The sequence below is a fragment of the Schistocerca americana genome, chromosome 5 (genome assembly GCF_021461395.2).
Source record: "Schistocerca americana isolate TAMUIC-IGC-003095 chromosome 5, iqSchAmer2.1, whole genome shotgun sequence".
NCBI classification, from domain to species: Eukaryota; Metazoa; Arthropoda; class Insecta; order Orthoptera; family Acrididae; genus Schistocerca; species Schistocerca americana.
Window position 1 is genome coordinate 495,074,462 of NC_060123.1, and position 16,495 is coordinate 495,090,956.

The 16,495-nt window shown below is 42.4% G+C and overlaps 1 protein-coding gene across 1 annotated transcript in view; it reads left to right on the forward strand.

Moving 5' to 3' along the window:
- The first annotated feature begins 634 nt into the window (after window positions 1-634).
- The window catches only part of LOC124616471 (glycine-rich protein 23-like), a 67,685-nt gene continuing 51,824 nt past the window's right edge, over window positions 635-16,495 (forward strand). Inside the window, exon 1 of the mRNA XM_047144780.1 lies at window positions 635-807. Within this exon, the coding sequence (XP_047000736.1) occupies window positions 635-807 (173 nt within the window). The remainder of the gene's footprint in view (window positions 808-16,495) is intronic.

Here is a 16,495-nt window from a genome sequence, read left to right on the forward strand (position 1 = left end):
ATATGCTGCATGCATTTTATGTTCGACAGTCGCAAATAATGCAATGATTATAATATGTCGTATTTTGGAACCTTTGAATTAAAAAAAATTATTTAAACATCAAGTTCGGAAATTTTAATATTCTTATCTAACGTAAACTTAGTTGTCTTACATTATTCTGTACAACCTTATGAAGAAGGGCACTAAGTGCCCGAAACCGGTTAAGGAAATAAAATATCATCTGTGCAACTGGTTGCTGATTATTTCAAAAATACAACTATAGTTCCTGGAGATGGATATAACACTTAACAAAAAATGTGTGTGAAGTCTTATGGGACTTAACTGCTACGGTCATCAGTCCCTAAGCTTTCACACTACTTAACCTAAATTATCCTAAGGACCAACACACACACCCATACCCTAACACTTAACAATTACAGACTGTAGGTAATTCGGTGGGTCATTTACAGTAGCTGTCCACGATACTCGTGCCATTATACAGATATTACTTACCTTTTCGGTATTGTTTGGACTGACCTTCGGAAGTATGTCTTGTCGCAGGTGACTTCTGTCTGTTCCTGGAACAGTGTAGGCGTGGTACACCCGAAGATAGCGCTGATGACGCCATCGTCGCTGACGCCACCCCTGGGATGGAATGGCCAGAGCGCGGGCCGCCCACCGCCGGCGACTATATTTAGTTGGTGAACAACGAAGTTTGCTGAGCAAACACGGGGGCGGCAACCCCCGGCCGGGTGGTGGCGGTGGGGGCGGCGGCGGCTACGGCGGCGGGGCTCCGATGCTCGCTTCATTAGTTGGCTCGACCGCAGCGTGCATATTGGCGAGAGGCAAACACGCCGGTTGCAGAGGGCGGCGTCTCTGGGGCATCGGCAAGTCCCACGTCACACACCAAAAGTCACCCAGCGAGTGTACACAGCTCGAGACAACCTGAGTCTAAACGCACTGCTAGTACTACGGCACGTGTGCCCAGATGGCATACACGGTATCTGTCATAATTAATAACAAAAACTTAACGTGGAGTTACACGATGATAGAAACGTAATATTTTCGGTAAATATGGGGGCGGTAAAGGCACCAGAGGGGCAGTTGTAACATTAAGCTTGATAATGAGCGCTAAACTTAAGATAATTCAAGTCAGGGTGTGTTTGCCTATGTACCCGACAACGTAACATCGTAGGCGTACAAGATGTTCGAGAAGTCTAAGCTATAGGGAAAGACAAGTAATACAAGGCCGCCCATAGAGGGGGCCAGTAGGAGCAGCCGCCCGTAGTGAGAATTTATTTCGTTTACGGACAGGAAACAGGACCAGTAACTGCAGGGTCCGGATTTTTACAGCAGTAAACACCTGCATAATTATCACTGAACTAAGCTCAAAGATCGGTAACATGACGTAAAACACATACAAAGTGAGTTACAGAATGAATTACAGTAATGAAAAACTTTATTACAGGTTGGAACTGAAAGTACAATAAGTACAATTAATTTAAAGTCGTTATGTTGTCCCTCAAGATATCACATACTTTAAAGATGAACGAAATTTTAGTATAACCACCTTAGAGCTATTGCGGTGTATGGCCCCACCAAGACGAGAGTGAGGGACCATTTGTTATAGCACAACACGTGCTTCTAGTTTGAAATTCTTTGCATATTTTCTGTAAGAACTCAAGCGTGTGCTTTGATATTTTGCTTTCGTTTCAAAAAAGAACAGTAATAAAACGACGTACAAATATCGATATTTCACAAACGAACAAATTACATTTGATACAAAATCGATACAAAATATCAATATTCTTTAAAATAATATCCGTTTTGAGTCTACGGATTGCCTTTCTTTATTTGCATATGACAAGTTTCGGGTCAGCTGCCCATGTTCGGATCATTTGTTATAGCTACAGAGTAATTTGCTGATACAGTTGTTCATTGTCATCGGTTATTTGAAAACAAAGAAGAGGAATTGGCAGACTGAGATTTGAGACATTTACCACTATGGATCGCGGGCACTCTCTAATTGGTAATTATGTTTGACTTAATGAGCATACCTGGCAAAACTTAACATTAGTAAGTGACACGACAATGACGATAAGAAGATGAACCATCATTCTGTTTCCTACACGTACGAATTTATTATTGAGCAACATTATCACAATTTTCGTAGATCATGCAGTGTTCGTTCTTACTAATAAAGTGTGATTTACTAAGTCATAAATCCACATTAGAAAAAAAAAGCATGTAAAAAATCAAGCAAATTTTTTAAATGTACACCCTTGTGGTACGCGTTATCTACACGTTATGTAAGAATGGGAACGCAATGTAATTTCCACATAATTTGATTTGAAAATAGACGATAAAGCTTGCGGCAGTGGTTCAAAAGCGCAAGATGTGGCAAATATAATCCATAAGAAATTTAAATTGCAGAAAAAACTTAATTGAAGGAATAAGGCTTAAGTTAAAACGAACAGAAAATCACTTGAATGCTGACAAATGTGAATGTAAAACGTAGGTCTTACTAAAACTAAACTGTTCGTACATATTTACAACACTCTCTGGGTACTATCAGTGCTTTGTAGAAACTAATATGGGGAACTGACGAGCGCACAGCAGTGTTCTCAATATTTGTGTACAACATCTATGGGAGAAGTATAATGGCTCTACTGACAAGAAAACACGTACAAGAGCCAAGAGGCAACACAGTAATCATATTGATTAGGGTACAGGGCACCAATTCATCCTTTCGTCCCTACTATATAGTATGTAGAGCCAAGGAGCCATGAGGGAGATTAAGAGATACTTGCATGTAAGAAGAGGTTTAAGGTGAATAGACATCAATCTTAAGATTCGTTGATGACATTGCAATGCTCAGTGAAATTGAGAACCAGCACCTGCTGAAAGGTAAGAACAATCTAATGTAGATTGAGAGTCTCGTCCCCATCTGTGAAGGACATCTTCGAGGGGGAGGACAGTTTTCTGAATGATCCTGTGGTGCTCAACCTGGCTCGCTACCGAGTGAAACACGAAACAGTTTCCAAATGACAGCGCAAAATTGTGATGTTTTGAAAACTTGAGTTCAACTGGTGGTAGTCGGTTGCTGTCACCCGATATTGTGTGGGGGTGGACTGATATATATCTTCTTCAGCACTGGCTGCTGCCAGAGTCTGCATCGGACCTTCGACAAAGTCGAAACCCCACTAGAAGATGATCTCTGCATATGCGGATCAGATGCTACTTTTCAACATGAAATTCATACGACAACGACTTAGTATCCAGAGTATTTTAATAAGTGTAAGTGTGAAATTTCCGGCCGTGAAAGCTTATCTTTTACACTTCCAAGAAAGATTAAATTAATGCGGTGTAGAAGAAACAGGGATAGCAAAATGGTTCAAATGGTTCCGAGCACTATGTGACTTAACATCTGATGTCATCGGTCCCCTAAACTTAGAACTACTTAAACCTAACTAACCTAAGGACATCACACACATCCATGCCCGTGGCAGGATTCGAACCTGCGACCGTAGCAGCAGCGCGGTTCCGGACTGAAGTGCCTAGAACCACTCGGTCACAACAGCCGGCTTAGGACTAGCGCAACTGGCGTCCATGAAGCACACAAAGTGAAGCAAAACCTTCGAAGCAAAATAACCTGCTTAGGATAGACAAATAGCATAAGGAAGTAAGTCAACAACTGCCTTTTTCCCTCTTTCCCACTAAGTCATCACTCTTCTTACTTTTGCTTTTTTTTCTAGTGGTTGTCTATTTTTGATGTCCTCCTTGCTCTGTCTGTTATTGGTTATTTTGCTGCATAGGTAGCAGAATTCATTAACTTCATCAACTTCGTGGTCATCAATACTGATGCTGAGTTTCTCACTGTTGTCATTTCTGCTGCTTCTCATTACTTCCTTCTTTCTTCAATTTACACTCAGTCCATATTCCGTACTCATTGTTTATTCCATTCCACAGATTCTGTAATTCTTCTTCAATTTCACTGAGAATAGAATTGTCATCAGTGAATTCTATCATTCATATCCTTTTACCTTGGATTTTGTCTACAACCTTGAACTTACTTTTATTTCCATGATTCCTTCTTCGATGCATAGATCGAACAAAGACTACATCAATGTCCTCGTGTCTTACACCCTTTCATAATCTGAGCACTTCTTTCTTGGTCTTCCGCTCTTAGTATTTTCATCCTGGGTCTTATACATGTTGTAAATTACCCATCTCTCCCAACCGTTTACCCCTACTTTCCTCAGAATTTCAAACATTTTGCACCATTTGACATTGCCGAATTCTTTCTCCAGGACGATAAATCCTACAAACGTGTCTTCATTATTCTTTGGCATTGCTTCTGTTATCAATCGCAACGTGATAACTGCCTGTCTGGGGCCTTTACCTTTCATAAAGCCAAACTGATCGTGCTCTAGCACGTCCTCAATTTTCTTATCCACTATTACGTATATTATTCTTGTAAGCAACTTATTGAGTGAGCTGTTAAGCTCATTGTGCGATGGTTCTCGCTCTTGTCAGATCTTGCAGTCTTCGGATACGTGGATGATATTTTTCCGACAGTCGTATGATATATCGCCAGACTCATTCATACTATACAACAATGGGAGCAGCCGTTTGCTTTCCAATCCACCCAATGAGTTTAGTAATTCTAATGCAATATTATCTATTTTTTCCGTCTTTTTTTGTTTTTTGAGTCATCTGTCTCCTGACTGATTTGATGGAGCCCGCCACGAATTCCTGTCCTGCGTCAACATCTTCATCTCAGAGTAGCACTTGCAACCTGCTCCTCAATTATTTTCTGGATGTATTCCAATATCTGTCTTCCTCTACAGGTTTTGCCCTCTGCAGCTAACTATAGTACCATGGAAGTCATTCTCTGATGTCTTAACACATGTCCTATCATCCTGTCCCTTCACCTTGTCGCTGTTTTCTAAATATTCCTTTCCTCTCCGATTCTGCGCTGAATCTCCTCATTCCCTATCGTATCTGCCCACCAGATTTTCCACATTCGTCTGTAACACCACATCTCAAATGCTTAGATTCCCTTCAGTCCGGGTTTCCAACAGTCCATGTTTCACTAGCGTACAACACTATCCTTCAAACTTACATTCTCAGAAATATCTTCCTCACATTACGGCTCATGTTTGATACTAGTAGACTTCTCTTGGCCAGGAATGCCATTTTTGCCAGTGCTAGTCTACTTTTGATGTCCTCCTTGCTAAGTCCGCCATTGATTGTTTTGTTGACTGGGTAGCAGAGCTCCTTAAGTTCATCTGTTTAGTGACCATCAATGGTGGCGTTAAGTGTTTCGTTGTTCTCATTTCTGCTGCTTCATATTAATTTCGTCTTTTTTCGATTTACTCTCAGTCCATATTCTACACTCATCAGACTGTACATTCCATTCAGGAGATCATGTAATTTTTCTTCACTTTCACTCAAGACAGCAATATCATCAGCAAATTGTATCACTGAGGTATTTTCACCTTGAATTTTAATCTCACTCTTTAATCTTTCTTTTATTTCCACAATTGCTTTTTCGATGTACAGATTGAACAGTATGGGCGAAGGACTACATCTCTGTCTTAAGCCCTTATTAATGCCAGCCTTTTGTTCTTGGTCGTCCACTCTTATTTTTCCCTTTTGGCTCTTCTGCATATTGTATACTACCCGTCTGTCCATATAGCTTACCTCTATTTTCTCATGATTTCGAACATCTTGCATCATTTTACATTATCGAACGCTTTTTACGGGTTGAGTGATCCAATGGACGTGTCTTGTTTTTCCTTCAGTCTTTGTCAACCGCAACCTTTTGCCTTATCTGATCTTAGGTCTTCCAGAGCTGTTATAAATTTTTATTTAATACTGGATCCCCTACCTTTATCGACTTCTGTTTCTTTTTCTGTCATATCATAGAGGCCTTCAGTGTACTCTTTCCACCTCATTCAACAAATGAATACCCGTTTCACTCTTAATGTTACCACTTAAGACTTAATGTCACTGGAAATTGTTTTGAGTTTTCTGTATACTGAATCAGTCTTTCTTTTGAGATTTCTTCATAGTTTTCATGCAACCATTTTGCTTGCTTTCCCTACACGTCTTATCTATTTCGTTCCGCAGTCACTTGTGTACCTCTATTCCTAAATTTCCCTTCACATTTTTGTACTTCCTTGTTTCATCGATCAACTGAAGTATTTCTTGTGTAACCCATGATTTCTTCGCAGTTACCTTCTTTGTTCCTATGTTTTTCTTTCCAGCTCTGTGGTCACCCTTTTCAGAGATGTCCATTGCTCTTCAACCGAACTGCCTACTTAGCAACTATTTATCACAGTATCTATAGCTTCGGAGAACTTTAAAATATCTGTTCATTAGTACTTCCATATAATACATCTTTGTGCAGTGATCCTTTCTGATTAATCACTTACACTTCAGTCTACTCGTTATGACTATTAAATTGTGATCTGTGTCTGTATCTTCTCTTAGGAACTCCTTACAACCCAATATCTGACTTCGGAATCTCTGTGTGACCATGATGGAATGTAACTGGAATCTGCACATGTCTCCCTGCTTTTTCCAAGTATTCCTCCTCCTCATGTGAGTCTTGAATAGAGTTATTGCAAGACTTAATTCGTCTTTCTCCTTTCTCATTCCTAATATGAAGTCCATATATTCCTGTAAGTCTTTCTTTTAATCCTTCTTCTACCACTATTCGATTTTCATCACCATTTGCGTATTGGCTTGCCCGTCCAGTATCCTTATATACTTTCACTGTCTCTTCATCTTCAGCTTGCGACGTCGGCATGTATAACTGAAGTGCTGTTGCTGACGTAGATTTGCTGTCGATGAGAACAAACCTACCACTGAACTACTCACAGTACCACTTTCTTCCTATTCACATCGAACTCTATTCCCGTCATACGATTTTCTGCTACTGTTGATATTATCCTTTACTTATCTTGCCACAAATCCTTGTCAACTTCCCATTTCACTTCACTGACCCCCACCATATCTTGATTGAGCGTTAGCATTTCCCATCTAAGATTTTCTAGCTTCCTTAACAAATTAAAATTTTTGACATTCCAGGCTCTGTCTCGTAGAACATCATCCTTTTCGTTTGCTATTCAATTCTTTCCTCGTTGTCACCTCCCCCTTGGCAGCCCCTTTCTAGAGATCCGAATGGAGCACTTTTCTGGAGTATTTTGTTAACGGAGAGATCTTCATGACATTGTTTCAGTTACAGGCCATCTAACCTGCAGATTCACATTATGCTTCTTTGGCTTCCATTGCGTTCTGCATCCTCATGCCGTTTATGGCTCCTGATTCTTCCTGTTTTTGGAGCGGTTTCGCTCTCAATTGAGAAAGAGAGTGCCTTGAATCTCTGTCCGCTTCTTCACCCTCTTTGACAAGACCATTGGCAGATTGAGGGTGACTTCGTATGCAGGTTGTCCTTGGCCTCCAATGCTGATTCTTGTTATTTAAAATTTAAGCAGTGGCCGTGTTCGAACCACGTACCGAGGACCTTTGATTTCAAATCAAAGACGCTAACCTTTTTGTATAGCAGACTTACTAGCACCGGGAGGGGGGGGGGGGGGGGGGAGGGCAGTGGGCAAAGGCCCAAAGGCCGCCACCCGCAGACTGTCAACCACGTCCCGTTCCCACCTAGAACCAATCGGCCACAGCGGCCGGCTAGGAGGCGGGGAAAGATTTCGCGTCTTCAGTAGCAGGGTCGTCATCCTACGCACACTTTCGATGGAGGCAGTCATTAGAAGAGGTATGACGTTGTCTCTTCCGTTTCCTCGGCGACCGTTGCTGCCTATAATGCTGGTTCGCGTCGGATGACCGAGCGAGGTGGCGCAGTGGTAAGACACTGGACTCGCATTCGGGAGGACGACGGTTCAATCCCGCGTCCGGCCATCCTGATTTCGGTTTTCAATGATTTCCCTAAATCACTCCAGGCAAATGCCGGGATGGTTCCTCTGAAAGGTCACGGCCGACTTCCTTCCCCATCCTTCCCTAATCCGATGAGACCGATGACCACGCTGTCTGGTCTCCTTCCCCAAAACCAACCAACCAACCGTGTCGGATGGCGGGCGGCTATCGTCCGACATGTGGCCAGATGGCACAAAAGCAGAGGTCAGTAGATCTCCATGATCAAGAACCATGGTTCCGGGACAGGCAGCCTGTGACAGCTGAGGGTCATAATTCATTTATATTGCCTCCGGCAGGAGTGAACTAGACACAGGCAAAATGTCCATCTCGTCTTCGAGAAGAGTCGATGACGATACCGACTGATTCATTGGGATGCAGAAGGCAGCACCTCCGAAGACGCGTAAGGTAGAGGTAACACAGTGTGCGCCACAGGAAGAGCGACGTCTCCGATCGGCGTCTGAACCAGTCCACGTCGGAGACATTCAGAACGCATATGGCCTTTCCGGCTGCAACCAGTTCTTGGCTGGCTATCATACATTACGACAGTCCTGCAGCAGGCAATAACCAAGAAGGAAGGCACGTGTTTCCGCAGTTCAATTTTGGTCTGACGAATACCACTGAGGAACACCATTGAGGACACGGTACGTTTCGAACGTCTTCAATGTTTCAGCAACGTGACTGAGGACATTGCCGTAAGGTCTAAAGGAGGCCACCACAACGTCAGAGTTCGAAAACCTGCAACGTTCGGAAGCTAAAACCATCGTGATCAACCACGACTGTCCCCCTATGTCCGTCAGGGTATCAACTTGAGAGCCTTAGCGTGGCGCGCACAATGTCGGCGCACAGCTCGTCATTCGCCAGCTTTATGTACACAGCAACCGCGCAAAGTAGCCGCGCGGTCTTGGGCGCCGTTCCACGGATTGCGCAGCTGCCCCCGTCAGAATTTCGAGTCCTTGGTCGGTCATAGATGTGTGTGTTGTCCTTAGCGTAAGTCATATTAATTAGTGAGTAAGCCAAGGGATCGATTATCTCAGCAGCTTGGTCCCTGAGGAACTTATCACAAAATGTATACAGTTGTACCGAGGATCAGAAAATGAATTCCGAGTACATCTTTTGGCAGAAGATGCATTTCATCCCCTATAAAACGTTCTACTTCATGTGCCTACGGTCGTTCGTGATCCAAAGGGAACGTTACTAATGTAATTCTGGTTTGGCAGTAAGTAAACGCCATGATGGTCGATGAAGTCGGACTGTGAGTTTACGCGGAAGTAAACAAACGATCTAGACTGGGTCATGGTAAAACCGACATAAATGACAACTACAGTACTTGAGATGTGATGCTATAGAAATATGATAATTAGGTTCATTAATGAAAAATAAGGTTTAACGCATAATCTGCGGGGACAGGAATGTGTAGATAGGACTGACGTGAACAGAGGACAGGATGATAGGCTACATGTTAATACTTCAGCTACTAACCTCCGGTGTAGGGGATAAAACTGCTAAAGATGTCAGAGGTTGGGATGTATCCAATAAATAATTCAAAACATCGAGTACTAATGTGAAAATGATATAACGAGCCGCCTTTGACTTCACTATGAAGTATTGTCGTAGCAGGTAAAAGCGTATTTCAAACGCTAATTTTTCTTATAGATTATCATTTAATTGGGCTCAAATTCCGTTGATGGCCCACCTTAATCAATAAATAAAGTATTGTGTCAGGGCGTTTCATCTTTAGCTCATAGCATCATAGCAATCGAGTACCTACTAAAACACTGTGTCATCCCCATATATGGATGGTTCAAAATGGTTCAAATGGCTCTGAGCACTATGGGACTTAACTGCTGTGGACATCAGTCCCCTAGAACTTAGAACTACTTAAACCTAACTAACCTAAGGACATCACACACATCCAGGATTCGAACCTGCGACCGTAGCGTCCACGCGGTTCCAGACTTTAGCGCCTAGAACCGCACGGCCACTCCAGCCGGTTACATGGATGTTTTTTAAACACAGGCGGATACCCTTGTAAAGACTGACAACTTTGGAAAATTCACTACTGCAGTTCTTGAGCAGCCGGCCGGAGTGGCCGAGCTGTTCTAGGCGCTGTAGTCTGGAACCGCGAGACCGCTGCGGTCGCAGGTTCGAATCCTGCCTCGGGCATGGATGTGTGTGATGTCATTAGGTTGGTTAGGCTTAAGTAGTTCTAAGTTCTAGGGGACTGATGACCTCAGAAGTTATGTCCCATAGTGCTCAGAGCCATTTGAACCATTTTGAGTTCTTGAGCAGCATCAATGGGAGTGTTGCATCTCCTACTGATGAGATGACACCAGGCCTCAACCCAAAACACAAAACAAAAAAGTAATCCCAAGGTCAGGTAAAATTGGAGGCTAAGCTACATACTCTGCTCTACCTACCCATCTTGGATCGTACCAGCACATTATATGTCATATTACATCTGGAACAAAATCTGGGAGTGCCCCAGCATCCATGTACATTTCCCAAAGTGGCGCAAGGAGCATGGGTATAATATGAGCCGAATAGGGTCTTAATCTAAAAGATTACACTCAAATACATTTTTACTAATTAGGGCAATACTGCTTCATTGGTTCACGGGCGTTGCGTCGGATATAGTTGGGGAAACTGCACAAAATAATGCAATGTTACACACTGATGTCTGTGGAATCTCGTAATCACTCATTCGCAATTATCTTACAAACAACATGTTTGCGGACACAGGTTTGGTGGACCATTTTGGTCTATTATTATTTGGTTCCACTCCTTACTGTTTTCGCCACTAATTATGATACTTTCTGTATTATAATAGTATAACCCAACAATGAGTTCTATCACACAATTGTATTTTCGGTTTCCAAGCAGGATGTTCAGCTTCGCAGCAGAATAATTGTCATGAGGGCTATTATGACATTAAACTGCTGTCTTTGTTAGAAGAACCATTTCAACGGAAAAGCAGAAACTTTCACGCATTTGTTTTCTGACGAAATGTGGCAGGGCAGGCCGAGGAAACGAAGGACCAATATGGGTTCAGCGTCCTTCTCCTTGACAGACATTCTAATGGTCCCAGGCAGTGAGATATTCTAAATGAAGTTCGTGGTCCTCTGCTAAAACATCTCCTTGGTAGGATAAGGACATCCGTTCTTTCGAAATAATCCCACCAATGAAACTACTATGGCGTGTATATCAATAAAGAATCATCATAATTTTTTTATTTTTTATGGTCATAATTTCTCGCGCAAAAATTTTGTATTATTCTGTTAGCTTAATGTGCAGCAAACACGCTGTAGTAGTTTCATTGTTGGGACTCCCGGTTCCTGCTCGTGAGAGGCAGGCAACATCGGACATGTTCAATATCGCCTACCGTTGCACTGGAGGTAACAAGCGAGAAACAATATGCGGCTTTGAAATCCTGCTTTCCTCTGAACAAATCTTCAGCTGAGGCCTATGCAGTGTTGCAGGAGGCCTATGGAGAGTCTGTTCTTCGCTACAGCACAGTTGGATGTTGGTTTAAAAAGAGGGGAGACAATGAAATTCAAAGGAAGGTGGACCCGTTGCTCCAGTTACTGCTCTTACGGATGAGAACATCAACACTGCTGTTGTCATTGTGAGAGAGGATCGACGAATTACCATAATATCACTTTCTGAAATAATGAACATTTCATTGGGTGCCACCCACACGTAGGTGACACAAAAATTTTGCGCGCAGAGTGGCCTCGTGGTTTGAGGCATCCTGTCACGGACTGCGCGGCCCCTGCCGCGGGAGGTTCTAGTCCTCCGTCAGGCGTGGGTGTGCGTGTTGTTCTTAGCACAATTTAGTTTAACTTAGTGTAACTAGTGTGTAAGTCACGGACCGATGATCTTAGCAGTTTGGTCTCTCAATAATTCAAACACATTTGAACATTTGACAGAAAAATTATACATGCCAAGTGTTTGTGCCGATGAGTTCCAAGACCGTTGAGTCCCGAACAAAACGACATTCCTGTGCAGGTTTGCGTGCAGTTAAAGTTGATGTTAGAGGGAGATCCGCAGTTTCTTTCAAATGTAATCACTGCAGTTGAAACTTGGCTAAATCATTTTGATCCTGAGAGCAAACAGCAAAGCTCATTGTGGAAATCTCCTTCATCACCAATCCCTAAAAAAGCATAAGGTGTGGCTTCTGCTGGGAAAGTTATGGTCACCTCATTCTTTGATACCCATGGCATGGTTTACTGCATGTTGTACCTGCACACACATCAGTAACTGGACAATACCACAGGGATGTCCTGAAAACGTTGCATCTCCATATTAGGCGCAAAAGGGCACATTTCCGTGAAGCAGTCTGGATGATACACCATGGTAATTCGCGGCCGCATATTGCCAATGTTGTTGCTGAATATCTTGCAAAAAACAACGTGAAGTGCATCCCTCACCCTCTCTATAGTCCGGAATTAGCCCTACGTGCCATTTTATATTCCCTAACATGAAGAAGCCAATTCATGAGAGGCATTACCAATCATCAGAAGCATTGATGAAGGCCGCGGATGCGAATTTGAAGGACCCCTCAAAAAATGGTTTCCAGCATGTATTTGAAGACTGACAGAAACGCTGGTACAAGTGCATCGTATTCATGGGAGACTACTTTTAGAACAACCATCAAAATTATGAGGATGAGGAAAGGTATGTTGTCAAAAAAATTATGATAATTCTTTATTGAACAACCCTCGTATATATCTCCAAATTACGGTATGATCGTCGTGGAAAACTACGTTTATTTTGGGCTACTAAAGAGCACCCTTACTAATATCAGATGTTTAGTCCCGGTGTTATGTGTTGACAACAGAAAATACAAAAAAGAATTTTGACATGATAAGCGGCCAGGAAAGTTACGTAAACCCTACCCTGAGAGAGAAATAACTTGAGGGAAACGCCTGCGCCATTTCTCCGCTTTCGCCATCCGTGGACTTGATGAACTGATGGGGTCAGCACAGTTGCAGCCTTTTGCAGCAGAGGATTTTCCTACCAAACCAGTAAGTGAGAAACTGCTTTTGCTCTCGTTTTCTGTAACAGTTACAGTTTCCTTTATTTCCAGGTAACCCAGATCGTGTGTTTGTAGGTGGGTCCACTGTAATCAAGACAGTGTTTCCCATATTTCTCATTTCCGATTACATCAACTACGAACACGTAACAACAACTAAATAGGAATAATTCTTTCTTTTGTAATCAAGGTGGCATCGACTCTAATTTCTGCAAACGTTGTACCAGTGCTTGAGAGACCACAACTCATTCTGATACTCTATGTTAATTTAAGTCTCCACTTCTAAAAGCAAAAAAAAAATCTGTTGGTTTTCAGGGAAGATATGTGTAATGACATCGAATAAATGTATAACCATCTACATCTCAAATATCTGCAATATGTCTCACGTTTCACTCTTTTTTCTCGTTTTACTTGTATGATGTGGCTGTGGGTGATTGGATATTTAAAAATTGAGAGCAGTTAGTACTGCTCTCATTACTGCAACTGAATGGCGTAGCACGAGTCTCACATGTAACCAAGGCTTGCCAAAGGGCGGTACCGGAGTGAGTTCTTTGCAAACGCCGGCCGGTGTGGCCAAGCCGTTAAAGGCGCTTCAGTCTGGAACTGCGTGACCGCAACAGTCGCAGGTTTGAATCCTGCCTCGGGCATGGATGTGTGTGATGTCCTTAGGTTAGATAGGTTTAAGTAGGTCTAAGTTCTAGGGGACTGATGACATCAGATGTTAAGTCCCATAATGCTCAGAGCCATTTTCTTAGCAAACTGGAACTTTTCGTAAGGAGATGCCGTCAATGTCAGTGAAGCTTTTAAAGCTGATCTAAATTGCGCAGCATCTTAAACAAATGCCAGCTTGATCAGTGGAATAGCGTGGTGTACAAAACATTCTATTGTGTTTCCATTACGATCCTGGAATACCGTCATCAACGGATTTCTTTATTTTCAGCTCTTTGTTTCCAGCACGAATTCATCGATCTGACGAATATCTAGTGACAGTTGAAAATCTGTGCCTTGTAGAGACTCAAAATCATTCATTCCGGAAATTTAATTCACTTAAGTTCTTCAGGAGAGCCACAAGTCGCACTTGATATATTTTATTGACAGGTTTCGTTCAGTGTAACAAGAACATAGTCAGAAATTGTGGAATTTACGCTATGGAATATATATAGTGAATAGTATCTTAAAATGACATAACAGAACATATTCAGTTTACAGTGAAGAGCGCTAGTCGTCTCCATGTTTGTCGTTTTGACTCAAAAACGAAAGAGCTTTGGAGTAAGTCTCGAATATCCTTCTTCTTCGGAAACGTAAGAAGCACTATTTAACTTTAATGCGACCCTGAATTTCACAAAAACGAAGACATCGGTATATTTTAATGCAAACTGAAGGTCCCAGCCGGCCGAAGTGGCCGTGCGGTTAAAGGCGCTGCAGTCTGGAACCGCAAGACCGCTACGGTCGCAGGTTCGAATCCTGCCTCGGGCATGGATGTGTGTGATGTCCTTAGGTTAGTTAGGTTTAACTAGTTCTAAGTTCTAGGGGACTAATGACCTCAGCAGTTGAGTCCCATAGTGCTCAGAGCCATTTGAACCATTTGAAGGTCTCAATGTATGTATATACTTTCATTACTCATATCATACCTTCACAGTATATATACATCTACATCTACATGGATACTCTGCAAATCACATTTAATTGCCTGGTAGAGTGTTCATCGAACCACATTCACAATTCTCTGCTACTCCACTCTCGTATGGCGCGGAAAGAACGAACACCTATATCTTTCCGTCCGAGCTCTGATTTCCCTTATTTTACCGTGGTGATCGCTTCTCCCTACGTAGGTCGGTGGCAACAAAATATTTTCGCATTCGGAAGAGAAATTTGGTGATTGGAATTTCGTGAGAAGATTCCGTCGCAACGAAAAACGCCTTTCTTTTAATGATGTCCAGCCCAAATCCTCTATCATTTCGGTGACTCTCTCTCATATTTCGCGATAATACAAAACGTGCTGCCCTTCTATGAACTTTTTCAATGTACTCGGTCAGTCCTATCTGGTAAGAATTCCACACCGTGCAGCAGTATTCTAAAAGAGGACGGACAAGTATAGTGTAGGCAGTCTCCTTTGTAGATCTGTCACATTTTGCAAGTGTCATGCCAAGAAAACGCAGTCTTTGGTTAGCCTTCTCCACAACACTTTCTATGTGCACTGTTGTGGATTGGCAGGAGCCAACCCACGGAGTTTGGAGGAAGCCGAAAGGCACGCGTTTAAGCTCACGCAGGCTGGCGTGAGGTCTGGGACAGGACAAGGGAATGAGAACTTAGAAAAACGGACGCAGATGGTGGAATAAATAACTTTAATCCATTAATGTTGAACGTAGCTCTTGTCTGTACATTCTTTACAATATCAGTAGCAACTGATAATGGTGTCTTGCTACGTCGTAGCAAATGACGTAGCTGAAGGCTATGCTAACTATCATCTCGGCAAATGAGAAAGTATTTTGTCAGTGAACCATCGCTAGCAAAGTCGGTTGTACAACTGGGGCGAGTGCTAGGATGTCTCTCTAGACCTGCAGTGTGGCGGCGGTCGGTCTGCAATCACTGATAGTGGCGACACGCGGGTCCGACGTATACTACCGGACCGCGGCCGATTTAAAGGCTACCACCTAGCAAGTGTGGTGTCTGGCGGTGACACCACATGCACCTCCCAATATAAGTTGTTCGTAAACGTAATACCTAGGTATTTAGTTGAATTTACGGCATTTAGATTAGACTGATTTATCGTGTAACAGAAGTTCAACGAATCCCTTTTAGCCCTCATGTGGATGATCTCACACTTTTCTTTCTTTAGGATCTACTGCCCATATTCGCACCATTCAGATATCTTTCCTAAATTGTTTTGCATTTTGTTTTGATCTTCTGATGACTTTATTAGTCGATAAACGACAGCGTCATCTGCAAACAACCTGGACAGCTGCTCAGATTGTATGCCAAACCGTTTATATAGATAAGGAACAGCAAAGGGCCTATAACACTACCTTGTGGAACGCCATAAATCACTTCTTTCTTACTCGATGACTTTCCGTCAGTTACTGCGAACTGTGACCTCTCTGACAGGAAGTCACAAATCCAGTCACATAACTGAGACGAAATTCCATAAGCACGCTATTTCACTACAAGCCGCTTGTGTGGTGCGGTGTCGAATATCAGTTTTACATTGCTGGCATACAACGTTATTTACTAAAAGCATATACTGTAAGAATTTTTAAAAAGAGCTATAGTTCTAACAAGTTATAGTACAGACAGCCTCCCTCCTGACTCTTAGGCAAAGCTTATCGTTCTTAGATCACATTATTCTGAGTACACTTGTTGTTCCTTAGCTCCAAGGAGATTCACAAAGATGTAGATATTTTTGAAATAAGTGTACATAATACGTATTTACTAAAAAAGTAAAATAAATTTTATTCCAATGTCCTGCCACGGATCTGAAGTGAACTGGTCATCCTGAATAAGACACAAGTCAAAAAATCCTATACACATTTTTATTCGTGA